At 40.1% G+C, this 13,298-nt stretch overlaps 1 protein-coding gene across 1 annotated transcript in view; it reads right to left on the bottom strand.

The window, feature by feature from the left end:
- The window catches only part of ppp1r16b (protein phosphatase 1, regulatory subunit 16B), a gene marked incomplete at both ends in the record, with an annotated part of 46,885 nt that overhangs the window by 14,099 nt on the left and 19,488 nt on the right, over positions 1 to 13,298 (bottom strand). Inside the window, 2 exons of the mRNA XM_080025991.1 lie at positions 526 to 671; positions 11,976 to 12,046. Coding sequence (XP_079882117.1) covers positions 526 to 671; positions 11,976 to 12,046 — 217 coding nt within the window. The remainder of the gene's footprint in view (positions 1 to 525; positions 672 to 11,975; positions 12,047 to 13,298) is intronic.

A 13,298-nucleotide genomic window follows, 5' to 3' on the forward strand; every position in this document is an offset into this window, starting at 1 on the left:
AACAAGTTTAAAAAATGCATAGGTTCCTACAAGGCGCCTACAGGTACCTCAGTATTTGACAGCACAACAAAAGTATGCCTGTTAATGGTGGAGGAGTCAGAAATGTTGCCGATGTTGTCAAAATCTTTTTTTTGTAATTTCTTTTGCTAGCAACTTGCCCGTTTACAGAGCCTAGACTGTGTATTAACACCAAATTTCTTTTTAGCACACACACAGTACGTACAGGTAGGGGATCGTGAGGGGACACTCACTTATTTTTCAAACTGATTTTGAAAACAAGCATTCTCCATAATCGCTGACTCCACCTTTAATTTCTTTACTCAACAAAAACTCAGTAGTTTTTGTTTCTCCCCAATGTGGCATCGTATTGCTCTGATTAATTGCTGCAAAATTAGCATACAATTGTATTCCGTCAATCATCTGCTATGCTAAATCAGACAGGCATTATCAATGTACTGTAGTTGGTGTGTGTGTGTGTGTGTGTGTGTGTGTGTGTGTGTGTGTGTGTGTGTTTGCATGTCTTACTGCGATATGAGGATCTTGACCAGCCCTGCGTGGCCACAGGTAGCAGCAGCGTGCAGCGGCGTCCACAGCTCATTGTCCTGAGCGTTGACACTGGCTCCTCGGTCCAGCAGAATCTTCACCATCTCCTCATAGTTATCTATGCAACACTGGAGTGAGAGAGGAGGGAAAGAAGACATGAGTATTATGTTGTTGTTTCCCCTTTATTTTCAACGGTGTGCAGGTGTACAACCAAATCTGTCAATAACATAACATATACAGTAGATATACAGATTGATAAAGAGATATGCATAGAAGTGACAAAGAATAAACCTGCTCGTTTGATGGTTACTTAACCCTGACCTACCCCATCCCCATTGGTCTTTCTTTCTCTAAATTCAATGTTATATGCATTAACATTGCTTAACAATACAGATAGTGACAACATATCAAACAGAATAAAACATCTTGAATTTTTTCTAGCTGTGTTGGGTGCCTCTTTCCTAGCCTCAATCATGCATATAAGTATTATGTTTGGTGCAAACACCCAGATTGAGTTAGATGGAGGGAGTAACAGAGAAATGGAAAAAGAGAAAGGCAAAAGTAAGTGGCATTGAGTGCCAGGGCAAAGGGAAATTGTAAACACAGCAACAGATTAAACACATTGCAGGACATATGTCTGTCTCTGCTGTTATTAACTCAATCTCCGTGTAATGTGAGAGCCATGACTCAGCTCCACACTTTCCCTCTTGTTTGGAGGAAAATGAAAAAAAGGTCTGAAAAGTACAGTATCTCTGGGTTTGATTATTTTCAGTCTGGTGGTGTTGTGTATAATTCATACAGTGAACACTCAGCTGTGCCGCAGCGATGCTGTATGCTTCAAAACTTTAATAACTGCAAGAAAAGGGGATGAGAAAGAGTCATTTGTCACCAAGAGCACAGCAAGTCCATTGAGAAGTAAAGCTGTATCTCTACAGAAAAAAAGTCCTTTAAAAGCTAATTGCAGAGGGCAAAAAAAAACTGAGAGAACACATTAAGCCAATTCTGAAAAAAGCCATTCCGACATCTCAGACATTGTGTGGGTTGTGTTTCCCCTGGATCTGAGACAAAACTGGAAATGCACCAATAACTCACACACGCCCATCCACGGAGACAGAGAGACAAAGACACAGAGGGACCGAGTGCATTTTCCTTGTTAAACTTGGGTGTGATTACAGGGTGGGGAGGAAGAAGAATTTTTTCCATGAACAAAAAAAAAACATTCTCCAGTCTAGCTGTTGTCAGCAACGGCAGTTTTCTCCATCAGAACTAATTGGTTTGAGTGTGGCAACGCTGTGCAAAGACTGCCGAGAGGACGAGGGAGAAAAACAACAGACAGTTAGAGAGAGAAACACTGCTAGTAGCAGACACGGGAGTCAAAGAATGGGATTACTCTGTCACAGTGGGTGGGTCAGATATAATCAAAAGTCATTGAGGGGCATCTCAGCGGGTTGTTTGGTTGTAACCTCACACAGTCACATTAAAGCAGAAACGACGTCGTAAAAATCATTCTCTGTTCCCAGAAACAGCAGCTTGTTTTCACCGAAAAGCGCCTTCACTTTACCGGGAAAGCCACGGGAGCATAGATAGTATAATAAATACACGGGAGGGATGTCAATTCTTCTCTATATACTCACATGTAAATAATGTCACGATGAAATATAAAGACTCCTCTGACAAAATGATTGCCGTCGTCCACCCTATCATGGTTTCCACCCACTGAGAAACAAATAGAAACCAAATGGGGAGATGAATAAGAAGGAAATAACCTAATAAAATAAAAACGGTTTTGTTAACTGTGGTTTCTGTGAGGCAGCAGAAGCCTCTCCCAGCATGCATTGTGAAAAGGGAAGGTACACACTGGATATTGGATATTTACACACAGGAGTTGAGAATTGTTTCTAATTTTCTTATACTTTATTTCCCCATCTATTATTAAAAAATAAATGTGCGTCAATTAAAGTCTCTGCATCGTCTTCAAATGATATATTTAGTAGGCCTCAAAGGTTTTACATGACAGCTAATCATAGCTAGGAAATTGCACGCAGAATATAAAATGAAGAAGTCATAACAGACATAATATCACATAAAAAAAATATAGCTATATATATTTTTTTTTTGCCTGCTGCATCTCTCTATGTTATGCTCAAATAATTGGAACGCTCATAAAGTGAGGGACAACAAAGTGCATAGAGTACATACTACATACTGAAAAGTGACTGTTGGATAGAAGCAACATCAGCAACTGACAACCCTAATCAGCCTCTCTGCAGATGTGTCAGGGTTGAGATTGGCCAAGAATGAGCAACATGTAAATTCCTGAAACTGAAAGGCCATGACAGGTTAGTAATTTTAAGAAGAAAGAGACCCATAAGAATTCAGAGATAACCTGAGTCACCGTTTCAAAGAAATGTCATTAATAAGAAATAACATGAATAAATGAATCAAAAGATTCACTGTAATTTATAATGCAGTATGATTCCAATGTAGTCCTCAGGTAGCTCCTATCCTGCTGGTTTCTGTTTCAGTTTGAGTGCGGACCCCAAAGTCTGACTCCATCTATTTTACATTACATTACATTACTCTGACAAAATTAGTTTGAGAATTGTGATTCAGATAGGTTCCTTGGCAAGATCACTGTCATGACTACGTAAAGTGACACAAGGCATGGAAAATGTGTTATGACATAAAAGGATGTCTCAAAGGGACTTCTGACTTCATATTCACTCTGATGCCCAGGATCCCACTGACACAGACTCTTGTCCCTCCCATAGTGACTTCATGTTAAATTCACGCAGTCTCCTCCTCTGTCTAAATGAGATACTTTGACGCACATTTACTGGACTATCTGCACGTGTTCATTATACCCCATACTGTGAAATAATTGCACAATGTTTAGTCAACATATGTGCACAAAATGTGCAGCATATTCATTTTTAAAACAGGTATTTTAGCAAATATTTTCAAAGTTTTTCTTGTTGTAAATGCTTGAGGACAGTACTGTTTTTTAACTTATTTTATCTGTGTTTATTGTTCTTATCTATATCTATTGTATGCAACAATATACCAAGGCAAGCTTCTTGTAGGTTAAAACATATACAGTATATGGCAATACACTTGATTCTGAGTCTGAGGTACAATTTGATATTGAGAAGCTGTTACACATGTCACGTTGAGTGATAAACTTCCTATAAATAGTTTATTTCACCCGCAAAAAAAGTAACTCTGACCTTTTACCCTCTTCTTCAAATATTTCCCCACAGTGTACATGCTCGCTGTATAAACCTTGAGAACGTGAGGTGTTCAGAGAAAGACATTCCTTTCTCTTTCTCCTTGATTTACATAAAAGATGAGCAGAAGAGTAATCTCTCGAGGGCTTCAAGCACCTGAGAGCAAGAGCGATAGCAACTCAGACAGTAATACAGCGACAGGCAAAAAAAAACAGAATATAAACCAACGGAGGGCAGATTGGAAGACAAATAATTTTTTCTTTTGGATAAGAATTACTGTGTTGATTACGCCTTAATAACCTTACACATAATATCACCAGCAGCAACGGAAATTCCGAATTGTATCAGAACTGCAAATTGAAGATCGGTGCATCTCTAGATGTAAATAAGATTTAGTGTTTGAGACTGTCACCTAGGGCTAAACCTGAATACTTAAACAACAGCAACAATTAAAAAGGCGATTAAACCACATTGACGTAAGGATAAAACGAGATGTGTGCATCCTCTTGAATTTTGCAGCTTTGTCTGCCAAGGCTATTCAGATAAGGCGGCTCTGACAGGAGTGTGTGTGTGTGGGGGGGTGGGGGTACTTAAATTAATAAACAACACAAGAGAGGAAATTAAATTACTTCACAGATGCAGAGGAGAGATAGCAGTAAGAGATAAGACGTGAAAATGGGGCAAAGAAAAGAAGCGCTGACTGGAAACATTACAGGCTGACACACACACACACACACACATCCTGTGTGTGACATTACTCGACTTAAGGCCCAATATTTTCACAGAACAATTGTTGTGCACTTTTATTTGAGCTAGTTTTGGTTTATAATCGAAACGGCAGCTCATGGACAATCCATATTCAGGTATGGAGCTACTGTTTATTTCATGAGGATCATTTTGGGGTCAGGATTTGTATGGGACGGTAGCAGGTATAGTACACAGTCACACCTGGAAGAAAAACAGCTGAAAATACACCTGTGCAAAATATGGCCTTGTTAAATAAAAATTAGGTCTGGTGTTGTGTATACATGTTTCCCTGGTTGGAAGAAAAAAAGCCGACCAAATTAGAACTTTGCGGGCAAGATTCAAAATGGAGATGTGAAATTTCTGTGCCGGAGCATGCTTAATGTGAGTAAGTATGAGGTCAATGGAGCTAAAATGAAAGTCTATTTAAACAGATTATGAATATTAAATTAGCATATTCCTTTAATTGACATGCAAAAAGCTAAGTCAAAAAGAGACTTTACTGACACAAAACCTTTTTAATGTTTGACTCGTCTACTTGAGCTACTGCTATAAATATCAAAGATACACTTTTGAGAAATTTTACAACACACCTTCCAAACAGAACTTCGCAGACATGAATACAATGTCAGACTGAATAATACAGTGGAAATATTTTAAACCCCTGCTGATTCATTACTTATTTTCAGTTTAAATGTTTACCTTTTTAAGGTTGTCATTCTTCCAAAAGATGTGATATGTACATTATATGTGGTGAACAAGAGCTACATGATACTTGGGGGCGCCCTTAGCTCAGTTGATAGGACGTCCCCCCCATGGGCCTCGACCAGCAGCGGACCCGGGTTCGATTCCAGCCCGCGGTCGTTCTCTGCATGTCACTCCCCTCTCTGCCCCATTTCAACTCTGTCTCTCTACACTATCAATAAAGCATAAAAAATGCAAAAAAAATATCTTAAAAAATAAATAAATAAAGAGCTACATGATGCTTAAAGCCAGGCATAGAACAAAATGAAGAAATACACAAGAATACAGATTTGGAGATTTGTCACAATAGTTACTGAGACTAGAGTACCAGATCTAGGGCACCAGACTAGGAACAGTTCACTTAGTGGTTCCTCTTTTTACTAAATCTTTTCTTAGGCAAATCAACCACAACCTTTCTTTGAAAATAGAGTGTACATTTAGTTGGACTTGGTGTAAAAGGCCCTTACTGACAGCTTTGCTCATATAAAACGGGTAAGTGACAGAGTGTCAAAAGGGTATTTCCTTATTTACTATGATGGTTTGCATAACGGTATTAAAATGACCAACATGTACATCTCAGTACATGTAGATCAATCAGAGAGGGATTAACGGATTTCATTTTCTGTCTGAGTCAGACGAGTTGAAAGCTTGAGGACATTATTCAGATATATGAGCAGCAGCCTCCTATAAAGTGAAGAGAACAAGACTCCAGCTTGTCAAAGACATCCGATACACTGATGGATTAGCTCCACTCTAAAGCAGTGACACGCACCACAGACATACAGATGTTGTCTGGGGGGAAAAAAAGAGTAGGCTGCAACCTACACACTTGCTAACAACTATGCTAATCTCGTAGCCTCCTACTGCATAAACCAGCATACTTCAGCCCACCTGCTAGCTCTGACGGCTAGGCTAATTCCCCTCACACATAAGTGCACCCACAAGCACAGCTGGGCCCTGACACTAAATTCTGAGCCTTCCCAAGAAGATCTGTTGTTTACAAGTCCTCCGCCCCTTCTCGTCTTGGCAAAAAGACAATGAGGCAAGCAGGGAAATAATGTGCCTTTCATGAAAACTATCCACACAAGGACGGGAGTGTGTCTCTGACAAAGGCTCAGATTATTATGACTAACGTGACTGGAAAACAACATGCGACAGTCTCGCTGGGATCCGTCATGTGGGCTGAGAGGGCTGCTGTCTGGGTTGAGGAGCAAAATGACAAGGAAATAAGGCTGAGACTATGGGCAAGCGGCTGAAATTTCATCAGGACTAGTGCCACGAGAGCTGTGGTGACAGAACTGGCACTTAAAACTGAAATACTGAGGGGGTTAAGTGAAGTGTGAGCAGTACCAGGTGGCTTGAAGAGAACAGAGACTGCAGGAGGTTAAGAGATGAAAGAGCTTTCAATTTTAACCAGAGCTGTTGGAACTGATGCAAATCATGAGGAGGAGGGGATCAGGGTCTGAGTGCAGACATTTTAAGATTGCCAAGTTGAGGTGTTGAGAATTAGACTTAAAAGGTGGAGTCAGCAATTCTGGAGAACGCTTGTTGTGAAAATCACTTAAAAAAAAAAAAAAATCAGTGAATATCTCCTCAAGATCTGCTTCCTGTCCGTTCTGTGTGTGCGCGCTAAAAAAATATTTGGTGTTAATACACAACCTAGGCTCTTTAAACTGGTATGTAAACAAAGGGTAAACAAAGGAGGCCCACCATAGCAAGCAACATGCCCATTTATAGAGCCAACGCTGTGTTTTAACACTGGACTTTTTTTTCCCCCAGCGCATTCACAGTACAGAGTAAGGAGATATTCACTGATTTTGACAACAAAGCATTCTCCAGAATCGCTGACTCCACCTTTAAGTGAGTGTGAGCAGGACCAGATGCCTCACAGAGACTGCGGGAGGTTAAAAGATAAGAAAGCTTTAACCAGAGCAGATGGGACTGATGCAAATCACGAGTGGGAGGGGAATGGGGTCTCAGTGCAGAAACTCAAGATTGCTTCAAGTTCAGCTGTTGAGAATTAAGACCTACAGATGAACTAAATCCAGATTGTTAGGAGCAGCTGGGACATCAGGAGGAGGGTGAGTGATTTCTGGGCCTCAGGTAAAGCTCAAACCGCTGATTAATGCTATTTTCTCCACCTCCCCTCAACATACTGTCTAACAGGACCATTAAGGCTTAACCACATATCTGAGAAAAACAAATGACAACAGCACACATTAATAAGACAAAGTACAGGTGCTGAGAGAGACTAGCTCCAGGGTTATTATTGAATTTTGGGAAGCTGAGTGTATAAGAAGATGTTACTGAAACGCTGCCAGCTCTTCAGTTTATGATCCTCGGATGCTGAAGAGCTGAATGCCTGATGCAAAGTCTGGGACATCACAGGAATGCAGTAACTTCATAACGTTAAAGCTCAAATCCTGCAGAAGAGCCCAAGTTAAAAGGCATCTCCTTACCCATCTCTGTCATCTATGCATACATATTTCAGTGGTATAATCATTGAAGTAAATGCTTTTTAATATGACTCTATGATGTTTTGGGTAACCGTGTATATTCAGTAGCACAGGGGTCCCGCAGCAAAACAAAAACACAAGAGCTTGCTGCCAGCCAGGTAATAGCTCTGACTAGACAAAAATGTGGGCAGGTGTGTTATTGAAAAGCATCCGCTTGCAAGGGTACCGTGATCTCCCCGTCAAAACCCAAAAATAGCAACGTGTTAATGAAAAATGAACGGGGCTGCCTTGGGAGTGGGAGGAGAGACACAAACGAAATACGGTCAAGGTCCCAGTAAAACTGGGCTCCTATATGACGGGCAACATTTAAAAGTTGTCCACCAAGCAAACAAGTCAGGTGCTTTTATTGTGAAGCAGGCGTGGATATGCAATATATTTGTCAAAGTAGAACTTTATGCGCAGTGCTATTCTTTATAAAAATGAAAATTAAATAAAAAAGCTCCAAGTGACAAGATATGGATGTATTCTGTATAATGTTAGACCGTGAGCTGCTGGCAACAAGCTCTACTATGATTTGTACACCTCATTTAAATAAACAACCTTCTAAAAATCTAACTACCCCCACCCCTGTCATAAAAAACATTTAGGTAATACACCCACAGGTCTAATGGCTTATCAGACTCAGTGAAACAGTGACAACACACTAGTTTATAATTTCATTAGGCAGAAAGAATATTACAACTCTGGAAATTTGAAATGGCAACAATGGTTCCTTCTGCATATATTGCTGTATACAGTATGTTCACATTGGTATATTTGTCTGTTCTTACTTTACTCTTATTTTACCCTTTGCAACTCTGGTTTTAAAATGGTGCTAATACAATGTTTGTAATCTCATTTGTGGGATATATGAAGTAAACAGTAGAAAAACAAAATTTTAGTTATGGAGAAATCAGAATGCAATGTTTGAACATAACCAACACATCAGCCAGAAAAAAATCTACTCTGCAGCATAAGTTGAGCCAGTTTCCCATGTTTCCAACCTGGCATTAGTCTCTTTGAAATGAATGCGGAGGTTGTGTTCTTCAGTGCCGCTAATGACGCTCTAAACATGGCACATACATGCACTCCGCCAAACGCAAACATGATGCATTCACAACCTTGCCATTGAATGAAAGGTGTTTCACAAGGTGCCTTCATGAAGCATAAAGTCCTATTTAAGGGCTGAAATAGTATATATTGAAGTGTGTGTGTGTGTGTGTGTGTGTATGTGTGTGTGTGTGTGTGTGTGTGTGTGTCTTGTGGTATACCTACACTATATGTGCCCCAGCAAGCCATATTGATTAATGTCTCATGTCAGTGAGGTGGGACCAACCCCTAGATAGATATGACATCTCATTTACAGAAACATGAGGTGTGTGTTGAAGGCTGTGTGTGCATATACTATGTGTGTGTGTGTGTGTGTGTGTGTGTGTGTGTGTGTGTGTGTGTGTGTGTGTGTGTGTGTGTGTGTGTGTGTGTGTGTGTGTGTGTGTGTGTGTGTGTGTGTGTGTGTGTCTGTGTGCGTGTGTGTATCTGTCCGCACTGAGTCTCCATCTGCTTGACTGCGTAAGGTGGTGTATGGCAAATGGGAGCAGAAGTGAAAAGGTCTGATCTTGAGGACGGTGTGCAGGCTGACCCATCAAATAGCCCTTTATCTCACTCACACACACACACACACACACACACACACACACACACACACACACCCCAAAGGTCAACGTTGATTTCTTGGCAGCAAAAAGGCCCACGGCTTTTAAAACACCAGCCAGCCACATTGGTTTGTGACTGATGGACTTCAATTTTCTCTCTCCCTGTTCATCTCTGTGCCTCTCAGCTGGAGCCTGAATTAGGGTTTGAGCAGCCGAGAGGGAAAAGAGAGGCGGCTGTGTTAACTGAGGCATAGCGAAAAGAGGTGAGGAAATCGGGAGGACATAACATGTCAGAGGTATAGAAGAACTATAGAGAGAGAGAGAGAGAGAGAGAGACAGAGACAGAGACAGAGACAGAGACAGAGACAGAGACAGAGACAGAGACAGAGACAGAGACAGAGACAGAGACAGAGACAGAGACAGAGACAGAGAAATGAGCAGAGAAGGGGCCAAGGAAGGATGAAACTGTTAAGGCATCACATCCTTTTGAAATGCTAATATGAAGAGCCATCCGTGAGGAAGTCTGATTTGTTTTTTCGCTTTCTTTAAAATGTGATTTCAGGGATTAAAAGCACTTCACACAGTAAATATTTCTGCCGTCCAGTCCTTGACGTGGGTTTAGGAACATTTCAGTGTTTCATTTCAAAGATCTATCCAGTGCAGGTGCCAGTTGCAAAACATCTGGTGTTTCAATTGTCTAGAGAAAGAACCCTGAGTCTGACAGTGGAGTTAGCATTAGAACTGCAAGTCCTGCCACATTAAGAAGACACAGTATCTCAGCTTACTAAGGCCTGAGCTGCTGAGTTAAATCGATTGTTAAATTTTTTCCCCCAGAAAAAATAGACTTCTTAACTGCTGAATTCTTCCTGAACGCAAACATCGTCTGCTGGGGTTAAAGGAACTAAAGAGTTTTTTAGATGTTTTACCGAGACTGCTTTGAACAATCGAGTCCTATTTGTAGAATTGCGAAAAAGTGTGACTACAAAAAAGTCAAAGCCTATCTTAGTTGAACCAGCCCCATGATTGGATATGACGGTTGCATTAGGTTACTATGTTGTTTTACACCAACCTGGAATCCAAACAAATGTTGGTACGCAAGTATCGTACACGACTGCTGGCTATCGAACTTTCCACAATCAAAGGCTGGTTGATTTGTGAGCAAATGAGACGTGCAATGATCCATTATTTACGGCAAAAAACGGAGCAATTTCGAGCGGAAAGTGATTTGGAGCATTGATTTGAAGGTGAAGGCTTTGATTACCATGCCCGTAATGGCTCTAATTAGCAAGTGAAAATAGGCCTGGTCTCCTCTATCAATTTCCTACATCAGAAACGGCTAATTTCCCTAATACTGAACTCATTTCCCCACTATTAAAAGGTCATTTTTTTCAGTGTCAGCAAAACCTCATTCCTCTCATCCTGCACTTAAAGGCCTTTATTTCCTACCCTGCAAACTAATCACGCCGGAAAATCATTTAATTGTATTTCCATACAAGGGACCGATATGCTAGTGGTGAAGTTTGGAATGTAAAAACAATGTTTTACTGTTCCACAAAAAGCAAAACGAGGACGTGTCAACAAAATCAACTCAATAATATGTCGCACAGTGTAAAAATGGCAGCTCAATCAACTTTTTCAAATTGTAAAAAGTATTAGTAAAGTAATATAAAAAAAAATATAACGACACTTTGTACAAGAACTTTTAAATGCCGTGTTTATCTGCCTGAGGAGGTAATAATTGAATTTTAATTGCTTCCAAAATCCCATGTTCATTGAAGAGGATGCATCGTGCACAAAGTGTAAAGAATAACCGCATGCAATTACTTTTTCTCCCTTTGCAGCCTGTGATCCAATCCACTCTCAATAAGTGTCTGTGTGGTATATTCATTGAATTTATGAAACGCCTGAATCAATAAATATGTTAAAGTTCTGGTGAGTATCCCAAGATGTGTTTTCAATCAACTGAGTCACTTCTAAGGAAAGCAATCAATGCAAACACAAACATACAGTATCTTTCTGTTTTACTGAAGGAAAACTGAAATGATTTTACGTAAACTCTTACAGTAACTCATGTGTAATTATAACCCAGGACCATAGCAGCTTGGCCAATTCCTTAATTTCAAATAAATAAATAAATAAAGCTTTCCCTTCTATTTCTCAACATATTTGTAACATATTAACATGTTACCTGAACCTATGTTATGCTATGAGTGAGGTTTTTTATTTTTTTGTTAAATGTGAAATAGAAAATACGTTTGGTATACAACCCTTTTTATTCTCAATCACCATCGGGAGCAATTTGTGGGTCCGTGTCTTGCCTAAGGACACTTCAGGACATGGGACAGCGGGAGCACTGCACTGCTGATGTAACCAGAAGAAGTCCTGCTGTATCTTTGATGTTGGACCAAAGACTCACAATCTATCCAACCACTTTACATCATTCTTCTTTTCCAATTTGAGATAAGAGAGGGTTAGAAGGCGTTATGAGAGCTCGAGTTTCAGGGGAAAATACAGCTTGAGAAATCAAACAGGGAGAGAGAGGTATAGGGACAGAGTTTAGACAATCTTACCTGATGCAGTGCGGTGAGGCCGTCTTCATTGCAAAGGTCTGGACTCACATTGTTCTTCAGCAAGTAACGTACTGGTGGAAAAAGGGAGATGGAGAAACTCTCTTAAAAACATGAATATTTCAATTTGAATATTCTATTTCTTTGGTTGGCTTGAATGAATACTACATTCAACTAGATATGAGGCTTCGATTTACTGCATGCTTCACTTGCTCTAATGAAACACTATTTCTCTGCTTGAAATTGGAAGAATTTTGTCGATTTTGTTGTCAGACATTGCGAATAAAGAGGCACACATGTCGCATTGTGATATGGCTGTTTGGTGATAGTCGATATTTGAAAAAGATTCAGATACACTGGCTGCTGCTGAAACCTTAACCACTGATGCATGATGGGAATCCAAATAAATCAATTCTTCTTGGTTGCTCACATAGCTCTGCAACTTAATTTAACCTTTTGTAACCCTGTCAGTGACCATCACTAACCAATCAATAATTCATTCATTAAGTTGCATCATTTGTGACGCAGCCATGCATCAGGAACTCCAATCTCTCAAAATGACCAGCTTTGTCCGGATGTTACCCAACCGACCTTGGACATATATAGTGAGTGATGGGCGAGGGGGTTAGTGATAGAGGATGATGCAACGATGCTCGGGATTACACTGTCTGTTTGTCTGCCTCCTCATAGCACCAAACAGATAAATCCCCTCCGCCTCAAAACCTAATTCACCAAATATCAGCCGTCACAGTCTGCACACAGTGGACAGCTGCCCGACTGCTAACACCGCTAAACTAAGCTAGCCTGGGCAGGAAAGCTGCGCCGCATTGGGCTCCGCTCCAAGTCGTTATTATTATTATCCCGCTTTTGGCAACGGCCTTCATTTCACCGAGCGAGTTGACAAATCAGGTTATGATGCTGAACCCTGACAGAGAGATGAGACTGGTTGATCATTATTATATCAGTCACTCAGACTGATGGAAATAGTCACTTATAATAGGGATGTGTATGTACAGTAACATCAAGACTAGGGTCTTGTTGTGCTAGTGAGGGGTTAAACTGAAGTCAGAAATTGTCCAGCCCCCTCAAAAAAAAAGAATGTTAATTGTAGATCCTTTAATGATTTTAAGTTTGTTTATATTAAAATAGCACATTTCAAATTCTGATAAAATAGTTTGTATTTTAAGGTTTTAGGTTTTGTTGAGGTATTGTGATAGACACTTTCACTATTATATGATATAAACCAAATTATTAATTATTAATCAATTAATCAAGAAGAAAATAAATCAGCAGATCAACAAATAATTCAAATAATCTTTAATCTCA

Source organism: Ammodytes marinus, assembly GCF_949987685.1.
Source record: "Ammodytes marinus genome assembly, chromosome: 4".
Lineage (NCBI taxonomy): Eukaryota > Metazoa > Chordata > Actinopteri > Uranoscopiformes > Ammodytidae > Ammodytes > Ammodytes marinus.